Consider the following 20368-nt stretch of genomic DNA (forward strand, 5'->3'; position numbering starts at 1 on the left):
ATTTTTAGTAATCACAATACCAATACTTGACATAAAATATATAATTTTAATAACAATACTTGTCAAAACTTGGTATTCTGATTATGCATAATAGGGTATTCTGATTATGCATAATAGGATTCCTATTACAACTGTAGTACATCGAAACCAAACAGGGCCTTAGATCAATCCTTTCAGTGACCACCATTGGCAATATATGTTATGCAGACACAAGTTCTTGGCAAAACATTATGCTAGTGATATCTGGAATGGCCAATCAGGTCCATAATGAGAGGCCTCGAACTTGCCTTCTCACGTCGAGCAAGTCCTTTTGACTCAAGTTATCAAGAGCATTATTTCACCAGCTGCGTGACTCAGGCTCCTCCACACCTATTAGTTCCTCTTTAGCCATTCCACTTCAAGGTTCATTCTTCCCCCTCTGCCATTCTCTTTCGAGTTTTGACATGCACAAGTTCCTCCAAGACTTTTCTAGCTTATTCAATAATGTAATATCTCCTCCCAGGCCGAGTTCTCTAGCATGGGCTAATTTCACCGCTTTATTTGTGAAACATAGTCACCTAATTCACATGTCCACTAGCACAGACAATTATGCAAACTGGATGGTGATTTCTCTAATGAATTTTGCCTCGACAGGCCAGAGACCAAGTGGTAACCAAATAAATGTTCTCATTATGAAATGGAGGAAAATTTCTGAGAGAATCCATGCTCCTGCTCTCTTTATTGCATCGAGCAACCCAGAGTCAGCGGTGAAAGATTCTTCCAGCATCACCACAGCTATCCCAAGACTAATTCCAGGATCTTGCTTTATTGTCAACAAAGGGCTTGACAATGTAGAAATGTGCCAACCTTCAATTTGTGTTACCAATAATCCTTGCAAGAACAGAATCCATTGCTGAAATGATGGAAACGGGTTGCATCTCTAACAACAAACCGACGATCGACAATCTTGCTTACCAATTTTATGAACATATGACAGTCTCCACATACCCTAAGATTTTTTATCACAATGATCTCTGTCCCTGGGTCTGTGACTAAGAGCATGAACGCCACAGCCAACTTTTCGCTGTGCACGCCCATACCGAGTTCTTCCTTTCTTTTTTCATTTTCGTTCTTCTCAGAAACTCCAAATCCCTTCACTGAATTTTCTAGCTTATCCAACATCTTATATATTTCCTTGGTCTGGAGATGTCTTCTATCCCCAGCCAAGAACAGGTGAACTTTCCCTTTATGTTCGACATAGCTGCACCCTGGCTCTTTTCTGAGCTTCCGCTCCCTCATCATCACTCGAATCCTTAATACCCCTGCAAGATCCTCTGCCTCAGAATATATATTAGATAGCAGCACATAGTAACCAATATTTGTGGGTTCAAGCTCAATGACTCTTTCAAAAGCTAACTCTGCTAGCTCTACATTTTTGTGAATTTTACAAGCACCCAGAAGGGCTCCCCACACTGCCCCATCAGGTTCCACCTCCATTGATTCAATGAACTCTCGAGCTTCTTTGAGACGACCTGCCCTACCTAAAAGATCCACCACACAAGAGTAATGCTCTGGACCTGGCTGCAGCCCATATTTCTTCATTATTGCAAAATAATTTAGGCCCTTATCAGTCAGTCCCGCATGGCTACAAGCAGACAATACACTTACAAATGCTCCTCCATCAGGTTTAATGGCAGTTTTGATCATTTTGTCAAAAAGGTCCACAGCAATCTCCCCATGCCCATGCGTTCCGTAGCCACCTATGATTGCTGTCCAGGAAACTACATTCTTGACAGGCATTCCATCAAAAATGGCACGTGCCTTTACTAGATTGCCACACCTAGCATACATATTAATCAGGGCATTGTCCAAAAATGGATTAGAACCAAACACACGAGTCTCTATAAGCTGTTCTACTTTCTTGCCTAGAGAGCGGGCACCAAGGTGTGCACAAGATGATAAGACCCCAACGAGAGTTACAGGATCAGGACAAACCCCAGATCTTTCCATCTTCCCATAAAGGTCTAACACATTGCTAGCAAGTCCATTTTGCGAATACCCGCTAATCATTGCATTCCAAGTAACCAACCTCTTCTCGGGAATCTCATCAAACAAATTCCTTGCGTAATCGATACACCCACATTTAGCATACATTGTTAGAAAACAATTTCCAACAGATGTATCTATATCCAAACAAACCTTCAAACTATAACCATGAAGAGACATCCCAAGTCCCAAACGCTCAGGCAACCCACATAAAGGGACCAAACCTAGCATCGTAACAGCATTAACCTCCACATCCATTTCTCGCATTTTACCAAACAACAAGAGCGCATCAAGAACTCGAAGATTGGACGTGTACCCAGAAATTAAAGCATTGTAACAGACAGCCAACTTACCCGACAGAGGGTTTTTATCGAACACCTTGCGCCCATCATCAATCAATCGGCATTTAGAATACATTGAAATCAACGAAGTTTGCACAAAGGGTTCAGGCTCGCATCCGGTCTTGACAACGTGGCAATGAAGTTGCTTGCCGGAGATAGGGAGAGAGAGAGCGGCACAGGACTTGAGAGCGAAAGGGAAGGTGAAGGTATTGGGGGCAGCACCAGACCGGAGCATCTGGGGATATAGAGAAAGGGCTTGAGTGAAGAGGGATTGGTTCGCTAGCTCTCTTAAGCGAGTGTTCCATGGACTTTCTGGGGTTTTGTAGGTGATTTTACTTCCTTGAATTTGGTACAGTTTATGCTTGACGCCCATAGTTCTGGACTATAGGAGACGACAACGGCTTTGTTTGATGTTTTTGGCGGGTAGAACTAGAACATCAAACGGTGCGTTCAGCGAGTCAAGGCGATTTTGGAGTTTTTTTTTACCAAAATGACAATTTCAACATAAATAATTACCTATATAATTATCGGATGAAAATATTTATCAAAATAATTATCCATGTCGTTCAGGATGGCGTGACTGTATTTAAAATAGTCATGCCACTCTAAGTGACGTGACTATTGTACATATGGAAGTCACATCACCGTGGATGACATGATTATTGAAAATAACAAAATAACATCATCGATGATGTCGTGATCAAATAATAGTTTAGTTCACGCGGTTCTAGTTGACGTGATTGTTTAAACATTTTCTCACGCACCGCAATAGAGACTGTAGACACGACCTCATTAACAACTCTGTTGGTTATGGACCTGTCATTTTATTAAGAGACATTTTGTAACAATATAAAACAACAGTAACATTAGTTCTAAAGATAATGCTACTAAGTTGCAGATCAGAGACAATAAATTCAAATTTTCTCTTGATGTCATGAAAAGATTAAAATCAAAAGATAAGCCAAAGACAAGATGTACATATGTCAATACTTTCAATTGTCCGTGCAATACCTTTTTTTGGAGGACTAGTGCTAGAAAGTATGATAGTATACAGTCTGGGCTAAAAACTGTATTGACCTAGTCAACAGGTTTATGACTAAAAGTTCATTTTTTTTTTGAATAAAAGTTCATTAAATTAAACTGATTAACAAGCCCACGATCGTTTATTATTCCATTCAAGCTTGGAGACTGGACTAGAATGGGTGAAGTTTTCAACTTGCTTTGCTAGATAGGTTGAATTGATTGAGATTCGGTCTTGTGAATCTTATATTATACGTGTAGGGATCCAGCTTGCTTGGAATAGACCCATAGCCCATATTAGGTATAACAATTAAATATTTGGTTAAGTGTCATACATGTTGCTAGTGACACACTTTGACTAATGCTTGAAATTATGATTAGTATAAAAACTCTTTTGCATCATACAAATTTCGTGAATGATACTCAAATATGGCAAAGTATGTTAATTGGTACTATAATTTGCAATAGCTGAATTTTTTTTTAAAAAAATTCTCTATTATTGTAAACCCAAAACGGGTCTCTAGGTTAATTTTTACTCCTAAAGGACCTAAAACCTACTTGAAAATTTAATTTACAAGCCCAAGGCCCAGGCCCCAAATACGCTCTTATGGTCTTCCCAATGGGCCTATATAGTTGGGCTTGGTCCATGCGGTTGTATGTGATGAAATCCGGTGAGAAATATTAGAGGTGTCTACCGGGGTCGGGCCCAACCCAGTATTTTTGGACAATGGAGTGACCCGCCTGGTAACCCTATTAAGAGATCATCGGGTTTCGGGTGACCCGATATCCTTAACAGACCCAATCCATTGTCACAAACCCACATTAATCACATAAAATATATTTTTTAAAATAAAATAATTTTCTTACTGGGTTGTCGGGTCACCCGACAACCCAAAAATCCCAAAAAAGGCACTCGTGACCCAAACCTGTTAAGGTAAAATCCGGCCTAGTCAGACCTGGCCCAATAAGAATTCGTTCGTATCACCACCCGGAGGACAACCCTTAGAAATATACAGAAAACTAAATGAACAAATTCAAATGCTTATGGGAAATAAAAACGATAAGCAAATTCAAAAACAGAGATCAAGATAAAACATAAAACTAAACAATAAACGAGAGAAACAAATTCAAATATTATAAAGCAAAGTATGGAGGATTAAGATAAAGCATAATTTAAAATTTTAAGATAGAAAAAAAAATCCCAAATGATTTAATTTGTATTGATAAGAAATCTTTAATTACTTTTGGAGGCAACTCTTACCTTTCAAATGTCTCATTCTTCACTATAAATATCACATACTCATACAAACCAACCTCGCTCACTCAATCAGTCACTCTTGTGTTCTAGAGTTCTGCACAATGACTTATTTTCCAATGGAGGCCACTGCTTTTCTTCTTCTTCTTTCATTCTTCATCTTTGCTTCTTCTGTTCATGGATCCCCCTCTCCCAACTCCACTGCTCATGAATCCCCCAATCTGAAGGTTTCTTATTGTGATTTGAAACTGTGTTCTTAATGGAAAATCTTTTGTTCATCAGAGAAGTGACATACATATATTGTTATTTTACAGCATTACATTGTGTACATGGGAGTGCATTCGTTTCCGGATTCGGAAAGTGTTATCAATGCCAATCATGAGATTCTTGCTTCAGTTCATGATCTGGGGTAATACAAAGTTTTATTTTTTGTTTTGTTTTGCTTTGAAGATTTGAGTACTAAAATTGTGATTAATTTGTTTGTGCAGAATTGAAGGTGCCAAGAGTGCAGTAGTTCACCATTACCACAGAAGCTTCAGGGGATTCTCAGCAATGATTACACCAGAACAAGCTGAACTACTGAGAAGTAATTGTTTAGACTTTGTAAATCTTCTTCTTCTTCTGGTTTAATTCTTTTGACACTAAATTTATGGGATATTTGAATTCTGCAGATAAACCAGAAATAGTGTCGGTTTTCGAAAGCACGACTTACAAGCTCACCACAACAAGGTCCTGGGACTTCATGATGGATGGTTCAAGAGGATACACTCAAGGAATCTTCAAACATCTTCGTAAAGACAGAAGTAGAGATGTAATTGTCGGTCATCTTGATAGCGGTAAGTTGGAAGTCCAAGAACATATTTTATGTATATCAGTAGCTATGTTTATGTATCGAGTACTTAATTTTTTGTTACTTGTCAGGTATTTGGCCTGAAGCTCCATGCTTCAACGACAATGGATTTACTCCAGTCCCTGCTCGTTTTCAAGGATCGTGCGCTCCAGCAGATCAGTTCACAAATGCCTGTAACCGGTACTCTTTCAAACTTTGTGTTTTAAGGTTCTTTGTTTAATTTTGCTAGTTCTGCTATTAACTTCTCCAGTTTTGTGCACTGCAGGAAATTTATCGGTGCTCGTTTTTACTATCAATCATTTGTGCAAGAAAATGGGCCTCTCGAGTCATTTGGAAAACTAGTCTATTTATCACCGAGAGATGATTTTGGCCATGGAACTCATACTGCTTCAACAGCAGTTGGAAATGAAGTCGGAAACCTTCAAGTAGCTGATAAATCAGACCTGGTTGCCAAAGGAGGAGCGCCTAATGCTCGCGTATCTGTCTACAAAATTTGCTGGTTTAACAAGTGCAGTTGTGGTGATATCTTGAAAGCTTTCGATGATGCTACTGCTGATAATGTCGACGTTATTACTATCTCGGTTGGAACTTCTCCGAAGACATTTCTAGCTGATTGTGTTGGGACGGCCTCTTTCGTTGCTTTCCAGAAAGGAATTCTCACAGTTGCTGCTGCAGGCAATGACGGAGACTTTGGTACTACGAGCTCTAATGTTCCTTGGGTTCTCACTGTTGCTGCATCAACTACTGATAGATTTTTTCAAAACGTTTTGACGCTCGGAGATGGAGAGAAGATAGTGGTACCAACCTTACAATTCTTCAGTTTCATTTACAGATGAATGAATTTGCTATAGCAAGCTTTTTGACAACTGAATCTTTCAGGGTCATGGAGTACCAATTTTCAATAACGATTTGAACGATTTCTATGGACTTATATTTGCCGGGCAAGCACCTGCTCAAGGAGTTTCACCGGAGCAAGCAAGGTAAGTTTGGCTTGCACATTGCTTGGCGATCTTCTTACTACATTCCCTTGTATCCTCACTCACAAAATTTTGCAGCTATTGTGGACAAAATACACTCAATCCTTACCAAGTTCAAGGAAGGATAGTCATATGTTATGTGACAGACCAGAAAGATTCCAGAGGCCTTAAAACATCGGCGGTGCATAGTGCTGGTGGTGTAGGAGTGATAATCATTGATACTGCTCTTGATAATGATGTCGTATTCCATGAATCCTATGAAATTCCTATTTCCGTAATCGGCCAAACAGAAGGACAGATGCTTGTATCATACATGAGGACAACCAAGTAAGTGTCAAAACTGTTGTTCTGCATAATCTGTCTACCAAATCATCCTTAAAAATATTTGTGTTCTCCATTTGCAGTCAGCCAACCGCTACCATTTCACGAACAAAAACAGCGCTTGGCGTCAAACCTGCACCGAAGATGGCTTACTTCTCTTCAAGAGGTCCTAATCCCGTGGAATCTGACATTCTCAAGCCGGATATCACAGCTCCAGGTTACAATATACTAGCAGCTTATCCTATCCCTGAAGGTCAAAACATGAAAGCCAACGAAATATATTATAAGTTCGATTCTGGAACCTCAATGGCTACCCCTCATGTTAGTGGCATTGCTGCTATTGTAAAAGCTGCAAACAGTAACTGGAGTCCTGCTGCAATTAAATCCGCGATTATGACAACAGGTCGGTTGCCTATTGAGACACTATTTGTTTACTGTTCGAGTATTTCTATCATTTTCTATTTAAACCATATTAGCTTGTGTTACCATTTTTTCAGCCACAAGAAGAGATAATACTGGTAACTATATCCAGTCGGGCAACGCCCAAGCGACTCCTTTTGATATGGGTTCAGGACACATACAGCCTGATAATGCACTAAATCCAGGACTTGTCTACGATTTTGGCGTCGATGATGCCATCATATTCCTATGTACACAAGGCTTAAGTGAAGATCAGCTTCAAAATATGGTTGGAAAGCCAGTGAATTGTCCTAATCCAGCACATCAAGCTTACGAAGTCAATCTACCTTCAATTTCAGTCACAAAAATGACAGGACCAGTCTCAGTTAAGAGAACAGTCACATTTGTTGGAAAAACCAATGGCCCTAAAGTTTTCAAGCCGGTCATTGAGCAGCCTTATGGTGTTACTGTCGACGTGGAACCAAAAATTCTCGACTTCACTGGTAATAAAACCATAACTTATGCTGTGAGTTTTGCACCACAGATATGGGGAACAGGATTTGCCTTTGGACAACTGGTGTGGACCGACGGTTCTCGCTATCAAGTTAGGACTCCTATTGTAGTTAAAGTTGGTTAGGGGTACATAATCAATAGTAGTTATGCATAAGTTTCTTTTGTACAGTTTTCTTGAGTTTGGTCTAAGTTTTCAGTTTCTGAACCAAAGGTTTTTTATGTTAGCTTTGTTTTAGAGTTGTTCAAAGTCCTCCTTATGTCCATAAATAAATAGAAAATCAGTTTTGAATATCTGTGGATTCTATTTCTACTGCTTATTGGGTTATTATGTATTATATAATGTGATATATTGGCAGCACTCCTCATTCATAAGACACACTGCATCATAGTATCTAGAAAAACTTAACTTCTCCTTACAGATAAACTATCTTGTCCGAAAGATAAATTGAACGACTTGATCCAGAAATACACAAGGAAGCCATCAAATTAGTATCACAGGAGGCCCAAAACCCACTTTAGATCCCTACCCAGAAAACACAGAAAGAGATTTAAAAGGAAGTTCTCATGTTCCAGCTATTCTCAAAATCACTCAAATAAGTTAATCAATGGAAATCAAGAACATAAAGGGCAATGTATCAAGCCATTCTCATTGCACTCACCACATCTCAATGTCTTCTTTTGCTCATTATCAAGCACTTTGCAGCTTCCATTGCAGTCTGTACACATAACAAACCTCATCCCTGCACATCCTTCACATCCCCCGGCGACAGCTCTCGCGATCCCTTCGAACAGGATTTCCAATTTTCCCTCCTCCTCCAACTTAATTATTTGATCAACTCCACCAAGTAGCCTTCCCTTCACAAACACAAGTGGAACTTTCACCTCCTTTGTTCCCATTAAGGTCCTTAACTCCTCCTTGAACCCTGAATCCATTGATATATCACGCTCATAAAGCTGAATCTGATGCGATTCAATAATTGATCTGACACAGTTGCAATCTTCAAAAGTTTTTCTAATTCCTCTCAATGTGGTAGTGTACATCACAACTGCATTTTCTCCACCTGGCGGGCATTTTTGCTCGAATTGGCAGAGAAAAGACTCCAAATCTCGTGTATTCTTCACTTTTCGGATTCCGGGTGATGGTGAAATGATCCTCTTGATTTGTTCTTCCTCTTGAGACAATTCTCTCTCGTATGAAGCAACAAGCTCTGGATCAAACAGGGGAGTCAAACTCCTTCTCCGCAATGCGACCGTGGAATCATTACCAAACCCTCCAGTTCTGGTCCCAAGTGGAGACCCTTTGAATGGAAAACTCAATCTCAACATTGCCCTGCCAGAATTCGCAGGAGAATTTTTTGCTTTTTTCGAGCTTGATTTTGGGGTAAAATATGACTCTCCCACATTCTTGTGAACCCCAATTTCACAACCTTTGTTCTCTTTACCTCCAAATCTCTTCGCTTTCTTCGGAGAATCAAACTGGTTCAAGAACTTCAAAGGACTTCTAGCATCTAAATCCGCTAACCCACGAAGTATACCCAGCGATTTGGGGCTTTTTTTGGCTACAACCGAAATGGGTACTCCGTCTTCAAGATCACCCATGAGTTCCCAGGCATTGATGACCTCTGGCTCGTCTCGCGGGGGCGATCTCTGCATCTTCTTGGGCTCTGCAACAATATCTTTGATGGGCTGATTCTTCGGGTCATGATTGTTGTCTAGTTTGAGAGCACCGTAAGTGGTCGAAGTGAGAGACACCACGTGGTTCACGCACTCGCCGCCATTGTTGAGGAGGATATCGCGGTGGATCTCTTTCTTGAAGAGTTTTGACGAAACGCAACCCATCGATCTTGTGGGGTTTCTCTGTTTGTGTTTGGATTTTGCCAGAAAGAGACAGGAAGTTAATACTCATGTTCGAACTTTTAACGGTTACTTGGTCCCCAACGGTCTGTTTTTTCGAATGGGCATTGATATTGGCAAAAGAATCCCGCATGTCTGTACGGGCTGGCGTGGCGGGCCAAAGGGAATGAAATGTCCCATTAGGCCATTACGTTAGCGAATGTGGGCCGATGAACAATCTGGCCCAAACTCTTCCAGACTGACAATCAGGCCCAATTTATGAAGTAAGTTATTGGGGCTTCTTTTGTCCAATTTTGTGCCTGAGTAAGCATTGTGGGTGCGCTGCTCTTCTGTGAGAAAGAGGAGCCCCTCATTTTTCTTATTTTTTTAGATATTATATATATTTTTTTAAAATCTCAAAAAATAATAAATAGAAAATATGAAATATTTTACTGTTGGATCATGTATATTTACTCCGAAATTCCATATTTAGAGCCTGAAAAACGAAGTAATACCAATTAATTAAAAAAGTATAGCAAAATAAAATATTGAAAAGATGAAGAGGAGTGGATAAGGTGGAAATAAAGAAGAAGATCGTGAGAACACTTTATTGACCTATTTAATTGTAAATTTAACTTTCATTACTTCATTTTTCCAAAATGCATATGAGAAAGTAATCGATGAGGGATCTTCTAGACACCTTTTATGTGAAAAGAGTGGTTCACATTTTTGGTTCACATAGGAGAATTTATGTATATTAGTAATTCTCCTATTTGAACCAAAAGTGTGAACCACTTTTTAAGAGTATGGATGAGTTAAATGACAAGTGGAGACCACTGTTTTTGAGACTCACATGTTCCACATCAATGATGAAAAGAGTGGTTCACATTTTAAGTTCACACTTTTGATTCATATAGGATAATTTATGTATATATATAATATATATATATATATCATTAATTCTCACGTATAAAATAAGGTTATAAACTCTAAAAAAAATAATTTTTTAAGGATGTAGGTGAATGAGATGACAAGTAGATTTCGTTGTTTGGGTCTCATATGTTTCAATTAATAGTTAAAACTTAAATATTTATTTTATACAGTTACTTTATGTCCTTATATGATAATTTCTATGTCTAAAGGTAAATAACTTTTATACACGAATTTTATCCTCAAACAATATATAAAAAAAAATTTATTTTCAGGAATTAAATTAGCAACCACTTCTTTTGCGCATTTGAAATTTGACTTTTATGAACAAATGTGGAACACAGTGTTATTATTCCATGTATCCATAGACTTCATCTTGTTTGTTTGTTCATTTAGATTTATCCTGTTGAGGACCACTACTTTTGCAACTATTGAATAACACAAAATATTGTCTAATGAACACTAGTAATTGCTTTTCCTTTTTCATTGTAGTGGGTTGGGAAGCCTAACATTAATATATAGTTACGAAAATTGACAACCATAAAGTTTGTATGGTATGGACAAGAAGAAAATCATGATTCATGCGCCTTGAATGTTAGTGTGAGATTTTTTGAAAGTGAAAGGAAAAACCTTTTAATTATCTATATAAAAAAGCTCATTCTTTATATATTTTTTTTAAATACTGAGAAATATGTTTTTCATTAGAATCGAACATTAGACACATAGTTTTAATGGACACAAATATCAAACTATGCGTATGTTCACAATAAATAGTAAAAGGATATATGAACAATTTACAAGTTCTAGAAGCTTAAGAATTTATATGGGCGGCGGCGGTGGCTTGCCTTTCTTTTTATAAAGAAAGCATCGGAGGGTGTTATTTTATAATTTTATGTCTTGTTCAACTAGTATGAACGTGGAAATTGGACTACTCTTTAATTTTCAATTTCTCTTTTACTTTAATTTTTCAATGTTTGAATTATGCTTAATTTGTCTAGTTGGACTGAAAAAAAATAGGAAAATAACTTCGAGTATTTAATTATTGATGGATATTACACTAATAATCGTTTGTGTACGTGTAATTGTTCAAAAAATTCAAGCATGAAATTAGGGTTTTTTGACTTTTTTTTTTCTGGTCTTGGCCTGCCACATTTTACCAAAAAAAAAAGAAATATATATATATATATATAGCTATACAATCATATTAATAGAGATAATGAATCCTCTTCTACGAGCATGCATGCGCAGAATCATTAAGAACATTCTCATTCTCGAGAAACATTCTACAAATTAATACTGGACAAAGATGTCTCCAATTTTACCGGTAAAATAAGTGATGATGAGTGGTAGAGTTACGGAAATACAACTTAAAGGTCATTGATTCAATTACTGAAAATAATTTCTTCATATGTTACATAAGAGTAAAGTCTACGTATATTTTGACAGTACCAAATCTCACTTCACTACGAAAACTTTGTACTGTTGTGCACATGAGTTGTTTATCTTCCACAAGTGATCATGGTCAATGTCCAAATATACATAAATGGTACAAATTAGACTCACTGAATCGAGTCAGCGATACAAATCCTTATAAAACGACATGGCATCATGAGTACAGCCGGCCTTGACTGAATGTAGATGCTATATTTAGTTGCAGAATCAATACAAGACAATTCAAGAGCCCTAATTATCCACGCATGTTGAATAATATTAACAAGAGTGGGCCTCTCAATTCGATGTTTATGTTCACTCAATTATTCAGAAGGCGGAGGGCATCAATTATTCAAAAAGTATGTTGAGATGCGTGATTCTTCGGTTATAAAAACAATAAGTCTATATGTATATGTAATATGTGTGCATACACATACATCCTGTGTGTGAGCGTATCAAACAAGACGCGCGACACGTACGTCAAATGATTCTTGGCATACTGGTTGTTCTCTCTGTATTTGGCACCTAGTTTCAAGGCCTACTCCTTAAAATAGGGGTGTCGATGTCATCACCTGATTTAATTCTTTTATTTTAAATTTGTTTTAATTAATTCATGTTGATTGAGGCTTTGTGGTCAAGATTAATGATATAACAAATCTCACTCCAGAAAAATTAATTTTTTTTGTCTCAATACATCTAATGGACGATGAACCAGACTGTACGTTAACGACTAATATAAGCCTCCATCTTCCCCAATTATCACCGAATCAATCATCAATCTATATATATATAATGGAGGATCCAAAAGGCTTCTCGTGGATGCCTCTAAAAAAACCTACACAAAAAACAAAAGAAAAAATTAAATATATTAAATAACTTTAAGACCCACAAGCACATACAATTAATAATATACAAATAATTTTAAAATGATATTTAATAATACAACAAATAGTCATATCAATTATCACCTATTAATTGCATATAAAAACAAAAAGATAAAAGCTTAAATGAAACATATTCACAATATAAATATAAAATAACACACAAAAACATATAATATCACAATAAAGTTCTAGGACATACTACAAAAACTTCATGGGAAAAATGAACAATTTCAACAAAATTCCTAACGATATGTCCCTATAAATCATGGAATTAGTTGTCAAACAACAACCAATGATGATGGAAAAGATCCAGTTTAGGATGCATTCTTAGGAGATTTCATAGAGGATGATCCCAATGATCCCGTATAAGATAATCCCTTAGTGGATGATCATACAAATGAAGAATTTAATCAAATGTGAGATACATAATACAACAAATTATATATTATATATGCTTATTGACATAGTATGAAAAATTGTGGCTTGCTGACATAAAAAGCAATAATAAATGAGATGTAAAAATTAGGAGATAAAGAAGGTGCGCTATATTTTCTATAGAATTTATAATTTATGAGATGTTTTTAGTTATTTTACAACTTTGTTCAAAAAACCAACGCAAAAAATAATTGTTAAACTCTGAGCATATTTTTTCTTTATGCATCAAATTTTCGCTCATTCTTAGAAAATTATTTATTAACATATTGAGAAAAATGTATTGTAGTTATTTGTTCATCTCATAATTATTTTCATTTTCTATAATTTAAGCTTTGTTATTCATTATGGTAATAAAGTATCGAAAAATTATCAAAAATATTTATTTTTTAAATTAATTATGTGTCGCGCGAAGCGCGAGTATGCAACTAGTTAGTGAATATATATATATATATGTTTACTAATATAAGCCTCCATCTCCCTTTGCAAAAGCTCTAATAATATTCTTCATCCAATTAAATAAGCTGTCTTTTCTAACATTTTTTTGTTTGTTTGTAAAGCTAATTGGTTGTATTAGATTCCTCCTACCTCATCCAATATAAAACCTAACCATATGCGCCGCCTCCTCTCTATTACTTTTCGACCATAAAAAAAAAAAAACAATATATACACATAAGTCCATCATTATATATGTCTGTCTTGAATTTTTTTTAAAAAAAGCAAAACTATAGATTATAACAATATCAATGTATGTTTGTTTTTTTTTTGGGAAGTTTCGATCGATGGGTCATCAACCATACAACTATGATTATGGATTCATAAAACACATTATTATTATTTTGATCATACTATAGATATAGCGGATCTGGTAAAAGGACTGTGGAAGATTAATTTAGTGGTCTCATTGGACTTTGTGTAGAGCAGAAGAATTTTGCCATATTTGGTCAAGCATGGTTGTTGAACCATTTACGTATAATGTTCTAACCTAAAAAGAATGTATGATTCTCTTTTGCAATACTGAGACTTGAACGTACCTACCTAACAAGTGATAAAAGGAAAATAATTATGATAATATCAAAAATACCCTTCCAATGAGATGTTTACAAGTGTCGTCACACATATAGAAGGTGAGCATCTCGGTCAATCAAGATATCACCTCAACTTTTACTCCTCGGTGTGACCTAACAGACATGATCTCGGGAATCCTAGGTGGTCAGAGCGCTCATCATTGATAAAGAAGAAGATCTACTAGGAAATCTCCAAGAGATCTTTAAGGGATTCACCCTCATATATCTCGTTCCCAATAAAGGGCAATCGATAATTCAAAAATATTCATATAAAAGGAGACCTCCACTCAGGTAAGTCTATCAATTTTCACAATTCACTATTAGTTAAAGAGAGAGCTCTAATTTTACTAGTCTTATTGTATGAGCAATCCCTTTGAGGAACACTTTGGAAACCCCAAAGCTCACATTTTCAGAATCAAGAACCCCAAATCGTTCACATTTTCTACTTGTGCAGAGACATAACATAAATCTTCTGATCCCTAATTCGATCAACTGAGACATCAACATATCCGAGCAGCACAAACACAAACTTGGTGTAGATTTTTTTTTTATTTGTGCTCAACTACCACTACTCCCACTTGTCGTTTTCTGATAATGCAACTACTCTCTCCCCCAATTTTTGCAAGCAAGTAAATGGTAGAAGCTTTATCTATTAATCCTGCCGTTTCCCAAAAACAATCTTGATTTTTGACCCAAAAAAAAAAGAAAAAAAAAAGAAAGACGCGTCCTTATTTTTGTCTCGGCTATTCGCAAAGTGGCGAATGCGATTATGCAAAGAGAATCGACAACTTGGAATTTGGAATTCTCCCTCCAAATTATTTGACAAACACGTCTTCTATAAAACCATCCTGTCTAAACTTCCTTCACGAAGCCTCATCTCTCTCTCTCTCCCCCATCCCTCTTTGAAGCTTTATTCTCTCTGGCGGTTCCTATTGAGCGTAAGATGCCACAGGTGGATCTGGAAACCCTAGTTTCTGCCTGCGCCGGAGGATCCAGCGACCGTAAGATTACCTGCGAAACCCTAGCCCACGCCGGTGACGATCACAAGCCGGATGAGGCGCCGGATTTCCCGCCGGAATCATTCTGGCTTTCCAAGGACGCAGAGCTTGACTGGTTTGATCGGAACGCTTTCATCCAGCGTAAGGACTCCACTAAAGGAAACGCTCATTCCGCGAACCTAAATCCGAACTTGATCCCTGGATCGAACTCCAGTTCTCAACGATTCTCTCACAATTTGAAGTCTAAAGCGTCTATCTTTACCCTACCAAAGCCGCAAAAGCCGAATTATGCCGATACGAAGAACCGCAGGAACTGTAAACAAGGAAACACTCGACTGTTCCCTAAGCGATCCGGATCCGTCGTTAAATCGGACTCTTCGCTAGTTGAGCCGTCTTCGCCCAAGGTTTCTTGTATAGGAAGAGTAAGATCCAAGAGAGATCGAAACCGTCGGTTCAGGAATCGGCAGAAGTCATCTGAACGGGGGTTGAAAAAGGAATCTGAACTGCAATCCAGTAAGGAAAAACCGGCGGAGAGACGAAGGGATAGATTCTTTGCAGGTTTTCGAGCAATTTTCCGGTCTTCTCGTAGAGACAAAAAAGCGAAAGACGGGTCACATAGAGTATCGCCTTCAAGAAAGGGCTCAGCGACAAAAACGACTGATATTAGGAGCCGATTACCACCCGGTGATTCCGACATAGACTCACCGGCGAGACGGAACTCATTGGACAGAGCGCATGACGTTGCTGAACCGGTTGGTTTGGGCGGAATGAAACGGTTCACGTCTGGTAGAAGAGCGGAGTCTTGGGGCACCGTAGTTGACGTGGCGTGAAGCGGGTCGTTGGATCGTTGGGCTCACATGCAGCAGTTTAACAGATTTCACCCAAGCCGGTGGTAAATTACCGTTATCGCCCTTTTTGTTTGTTTTTTTTCCGGTCTTGTTTTGTTTCGGTTTTTTGCTCTCTTTTGACCTTCCTCTTCTAGAATTTGAGAATACGTCTTGTAAATATGTTTTGCGATTGTATTTGGAAGGAGCTAGGCTGTGTATATATTATTGTATGAACCAGCACCACCTAATAAAACAATGTTACGACACCTGCGTTACTAGTTGAAATGGTGAAGATGGTGTGTATCACCTTGATGATCAGAATTCAAATCCCCCTTCAAAAAGCAATAAAACAAAACAATGTTAAGGAATTCAACCATTCAAGGGTGGGTTTCGATCATTTGGATAATAAGACATGTTGGTTGTTTTCAAAGCATGGAGTGACTCAAACACCGAGAACACTGTTATGGCAATTCTTCTGTCTGCCTCATAGCAAGAGAAGACAAATGGGGGTTTTTGTATATATATATATATATTATATTTTTTTTTCTTCATTTGGTGGGAGATATAGTTGAAGATTTGAGTGTTGGGAACCAACGTGTAAATCCAATCTCCTAAAGATAGAGAATTTCCCACTTGTCTTTAGTCATTTATTTTGAGTGCACTCAAAGTGGTTATGATTCCTTTCTTCGTTATCGTGTGGGGTTGGGTTACAGCCTCGCAGGTGAGGAGTCGCTGTTAGGACATTGTTATTATTGACTCTTGATAGGGTGTACATAGTACATACATGTTTAGATTGCTTTGCAGTATGGGTTTCGTTCACTTTTGTTGACCCATTTTACGTTGCGGATTACAGGAATCATTACCGCAGGGCGCAGGCATAGAGGCGAGGTTATGAGCGCCTTTACTGTCAAATCGATTTTCGACGGAAGGAAAACGATATACATGAATATATGGTTGAATCGAAACCATGAAATACAACCTTAATCCAAATGCATACATTTGTCTCATACATTACATCCCATAAGGGCCATAGTTGTGAATACGACTTTCTCTGATGCGCAGAGGTTGTTATAAAAATGAATAATGTCCTACCTTTGAGTCCGATTTGAACTATTCATTGGATATACCATTGTTTTTGGAACAGAGGTTCCTATAAAAATTGGAAATACGATACCTATGAGTGCGGTTTGAAGTTTGAACTACTGATTTATGAGGTTAGAAGTAGCTAATTAGGTTTACGATTGAAACCTAGATGATGTCAAACCTATCAGCGGAAAATTTGTTTTGTTTTGTAAAACTTACGGCATAAAAGCAGCAGGAAAATATGCCCACAAATTCCCTCTCAGACTAATCAAATTCCTGTTAGCAATGATCATATTCTTTATCGTGATTGAAATTGTTTGTTTGCTTATTGAAAAAACAAGGTGTCTGGTATTGAAGAACAGGAGGAAACAAAGGTGTCTGATTGCATTATCAATATTACTAACAAGTTATAAGGCAGAAATTACGGAGAAATCAACATAGTTGTTATCAGCCAAATGAACACCTCCAGTCAGTCATTAAAGGTTCAACAATGATCATCATGTTTAGTGGACCCAGCAACTGAAAATGAAAAAGGAAGGCATTGCCCTTGTTTTCAGACATTGCTACAGTGAGTTCAAGAAGATTCGAAGTGAATTGACAAGTTAAATATTTTTTTTCAGGTGGATTAATAGATAGAGATGGTACAATTAATATACATAATAACATGTAAGATGAAATAATACAAAAGCAACTCATTCCATTTTTCTTTCACAGAAGGGAAATTGATTAATTCAGTTTAGTGGGTGAGATATGATTTAGTCGTCGCCCGTTTCATCATATAGCTCAATATTTCTCCCATTCAGTTGCTGTGGAGGCCTTGCATTCTTCTTGCAAACCGAGTCCAATGGAGCTTCTAGTGCCTCCACCTGCTCCTTTGAGATTGTTCTCACCTATATATATATAAACATGTTTTTCATTGTCATACGACTTATTTATTTTCATATATTTGCTGCCGATTATGTTGCAGTGACATGTCTAAATCTAATTACCTTGCCAAGGATGTTCCAGATGACATTCTCACTGCATGGAGGAGTTGTGAGAGAACCCATATATCTGTAGTACTTGCGAGAGTTTTTCCTAATCTGCTTAGTGTCGATGGTGCCGAGTGCAACGTGTGCCTCTTCGTCACTTCCACACTGCTCGTTCGCGAGTTTATCCAAAGAAGTCTTCAACTGCAATTCCAATCCCAAACCATGATGAAACAACATTCAACAACTCAATTTACTGGAGCAAAGACAATGAAGATTTTCTAATTTGACGATTTAGATTGTTGTGAGATGTGAACTTATATCACAGAAAACATGGACAAGCACAGAAAACATGGACAAGCGATTAGTACCTTAGAGACAAATGGATCTGCATTACCATAGGAGTAGAGGATTCCCACAACTGCAAAGTTGCCGTCGTTGTCCTGGTGGACCAAATGAAGTTCAGCAGCGAATCTGTACATGTTCCAAGTGTCAACTGAATTGGCCAAGTTCAGTGCCTGGTAACTTGGTAAGTGAAAAAAAAAAAAAACTTGCATTGTATCATCTAGCCCAACATGGGGTTGCGGGATATTACATGCGTCCAGGGGTTTACTAGTCATTTGTCCTGTGGACAGCTGGGTGGATTCTATGCTACGAAAAAAAAATCTAGCCCAACAAGGGTCATTGGGTGCTTTGATTGGTATGAGACTCTGGACAAAGATTTGGGCCTAGCCCGTGTAAGGGCTAATGTTGGCTAAAAATTTGGGCCTGTTTTTAACTTTTTAAACCAGTTTTGGTTGGCAATCATAATTCTTGCCAATCCATGAAAGATTATAGAAGCAAAGATCATAGGGCAGCAACATTCATGGAAAAATTACTTTGTTTAGACATGTTGAAAATATAAGAGGGGATGAGAGATCATACTGTTCTCCATTAATCTGGTGCTCAGAAGGACAATGCCAGTGCATTTGCTTCAAGGTGTAATTTTTGCCATCTACCAACAACACTCCCACATTTTGTTCATAGTGTATCTGCATAAAACATTCATAAGCATACTTGTTTATAATCTTCATGTTTCCAGTCTTAGAATAATGAAAAGAAATGAGGAAGGTAAAACATGGTTCAACTTTCTTATGCATTAATTGTATCTAGCAGAAGAGAAACAAAGACAAGTGAATTAGGAACCAACCCCAATGTTGAAGCCATTGTTGACCAGAGTAGCATTAGCAGGTTTGTAAGCCCTGGTCAAGGGCTTCAGATTGCGATTACTGACTGTTTCATTCTTCAGAATGTTGACAGGAGACTGGAGCTTCCCAGATGAACAGGCTGAAAAATGTGGACTCAAACTTCCCCAGGAATCGGGTCCCTCAGCACCAGTATATCCAAACTTAATCGATTCAAGACCTGTATACACAATCATGTCAAAAAATCTCAACAATATGTTATCAAGAAAACAAATACCAATAGGCCATCTCTATTATATAGTGGCATTGAACACGATAAAAATGCATGTTTGACAGAGAGGGAAATCATACTCTCAAGGTCATATGCAGAGGCAACACCAAGCAGCAACGCAATAGCAAGGACAGAGACAGAGAATGGAGAGGCCATTTGATCTCAGAACTTACACCCTTTCAGCTTGACAAAACAAAAGCTTAACAATGGTTTGTTTTTATTTATACAGCACTACTCTCATAAAACTGACTCAAATTGTGGCCACACCTATTGGAGCTATATTTGGAGACCTTTCTCCTAAATTTAGCTCCTTTCTCGAATCTGTTGGTGTTCAATGCACAGCTTTGGATCATTGGATGTCCCCATCTATTTATACACCCAGTGGTTTCTTTTTAATCTGTATGGTTGAATTCTGTTAGTTTCAGTTACAAAATTGACCATATAAAAACTTTTCATTACAGCCTCACCCGTAAAGTTAACAAAATAACTTTTTTATTCTTCCCTTTTTTTTGCCTTGCTTTAAATCCATGTATTTAGCAAATGCATACATTGGGACCTTTTCCCACTGTACATGAAATTTGTGGAGGTCGGTTGATACACTTATGTCTTCACCACAATTCCAATGATGGCCTAAGAGGGGAAAGGTATCACTGAATTATAATAACGGAATTGGAAATTTTCATCCAGTCATTTCAAGAAAATATATTGCAATAATTAGTGAAGTGTACATGCATATGCCTTCACTATATATTCCTAAAG

At 37.6% G+C, this 20368-nt stretch overlaps 5 protein-coding genes across 5 annotated transcripts; 2 read left to right on the forward strand and 3 right to left on the reverse strand.

Moving 5' to 3' along the window:
* Positions 1-100: 100 nt before the first annotated feature.
* Positions 101-2790, reverse strand: LOC120013076 (putative pentatricopeptide repeat-containing protein At3g11460, mitochondrial). Its single transcript, XM_038864716.1, has one exon. The coding sequence runs from the start codon at positions 2737-2739 to the stop codon at positions 859-861; it is 1881 nt and encodes a 626-aa protein (XP_038720644.1). The 5' UTR covers positions 2740-2790; the 3' UTR covers positions 101-858.
* Positions 2791-4745: 1955 nt separating this feature from the next.
* On the forward strand, positions 4746-7825 carry LOC120012418 (subtilisin-like serine-protease S). Its single transcript, XM_038863843.1, has 10 exons — positions 4746-4868; positions 4956-5050; positions 5130-5227; positions 5313-5477; positions 5563-5671; positions 5757-6288; positions 6371-6471; positions 6547-6795; positions 6873-7192; positions 7287-7825. Exons 1-10 carry the CDS (start codon positions 4746-4748, stop codon positions 7823-7825), a joined length of 2331 nt encoding a protein of 776 aa, XP_038719771.1.
* A 289-nt stretch (positions 7826-8114) lies between these two features.
* Positions 8115-9609, reverse strand: LOC120013454. The gene has a single exon (XM_038865261.1). The coding sequence runs from the start codon at positions 9538-9540 to the stop codon at positions 8314-8316; it is 1227 nt and encodes a 408-aa protein (XP_038721189.1). The 5' UTR covers positions 9541-9609; the 3' UTR covers positions 8115-8313.
* A 5458-nt stretch (positions 9610-15067) lies between these two features.
* Positions 15068-16383, forward strand: LOC120013483. The gene has a single exon (XM_038865312.1). It carries the CDS (start codon positions 15222-15224, stop codon positions 16104-16106), a length of 885 nt encoding a protein of 294 aa, XP_038721240.1. The 5' UTR covers positions 15068-15221; the 3' UTR covers positions 16107-16383.
* Positions 16384-17837: 1454 nt separating this feature from the next.
* On the reverse strand, positions 17838-20096 carry LOC120013484 (alpha carbonic anhydrase 1, chloroplastic). Its single transcript, XM_038865313.1, has 6 exons — positions 19690-20096; positions 19344-19558; positions 19079-19185; positions 18526-18628; positions 18176-18358; positions 17838-18076 (listed from the first exon to the last, which is right to left on the reverse strand). The coding sequence occupies exons 1-6, from the start codon at positions 19763-19765 to the stop codon at positions 17942-17944; spliced, it is 819 nt and encodes a 272-aa protein (XP_038721241.1). The 5' UTR covers positions 19766-20096; the 3' UTR covers positions 17838-17941.
* Positions 20097-20368: the final 272 nt, after the last annotated feature.

The sequence above is a fragment of the Tripterygium wilfordii genome, chromosome 13 (genome assembly GCF_013401445.1).
Source record: "Tripterygium wilfordii isolate XIE 37 chromosome 13, ASM1340144v1, whole genome shotgun sequence".
In the NCBI taxonomy this organism is placed as follows: Eukaryota; Viridiplantae; Streptophyta; class Magnoliopsida; order Celastrales; family Celastraceae; genus Tripterygium; species Tripterygium wilfordii.

Coding starts and splice junctions, on each gene's coding strand:
- LOC120013483 (XM_038865312.1), top strand. CDS start 15,222: ATGCCACAGGTGGATCTGGAAACCCTAGTTTCTGCCTGCGCCGGAGGA.
- LOC120013076 (XM_038864716.1), bottom strand. CDS start 2,739: ATGGGCGTCAAGCATAAACTGTACCAAATTCAAGGAAGTAAAATCACC.
- LOC120012418 (XM_038863843.1), top strand. CDS start 4,746: ATGACTTATTTTCCAATGGAGGCCACTGCTTTTCTTCTTCTTCTTTCA. Junction 5,051..5,129: donor GCTTCAGTTCATGATCTGGG/GTAATACAAAGT, acceptor TTGTTTGTGCAG/AATTGAAGGTGCCAAGAGTG. Junction 5,228..5,312: donor ACAAGCTGAACTACTGAGAA/GTAATTGTTTAG, acceptor TGAATTCTGCAG/ATAAACCAGAAATAGTGTCG.
- LOC120013484 (XM_038865313.1), bottom strand. CDS start 19,765: ATGGCCTCTCCATTCTCTGTCTCTGTCCTTGCTATTGCGTTGCTGCTT. Junction 19,186..19,343: donor ACAATGGCTTCAACATTGGG/GTTGGTTCCTAA, acceptor TGTTTTATGCAG/ATACACTATGAACAAAATGT. Junction 18,077..18,175: donor TCTGGAACATCCTTGGCAAG/GTAATTAGATTT, acceptor ATATATATATAG/GTGAGAACAATCTCAAAGGA.
- LOC120013454 (XM_038865261.1), bottom strand. CDS start 9,540: ATGGGTTGCGTTTCGTCAAAACTCTTCAAGAAAGAGATCCACCGCGAT.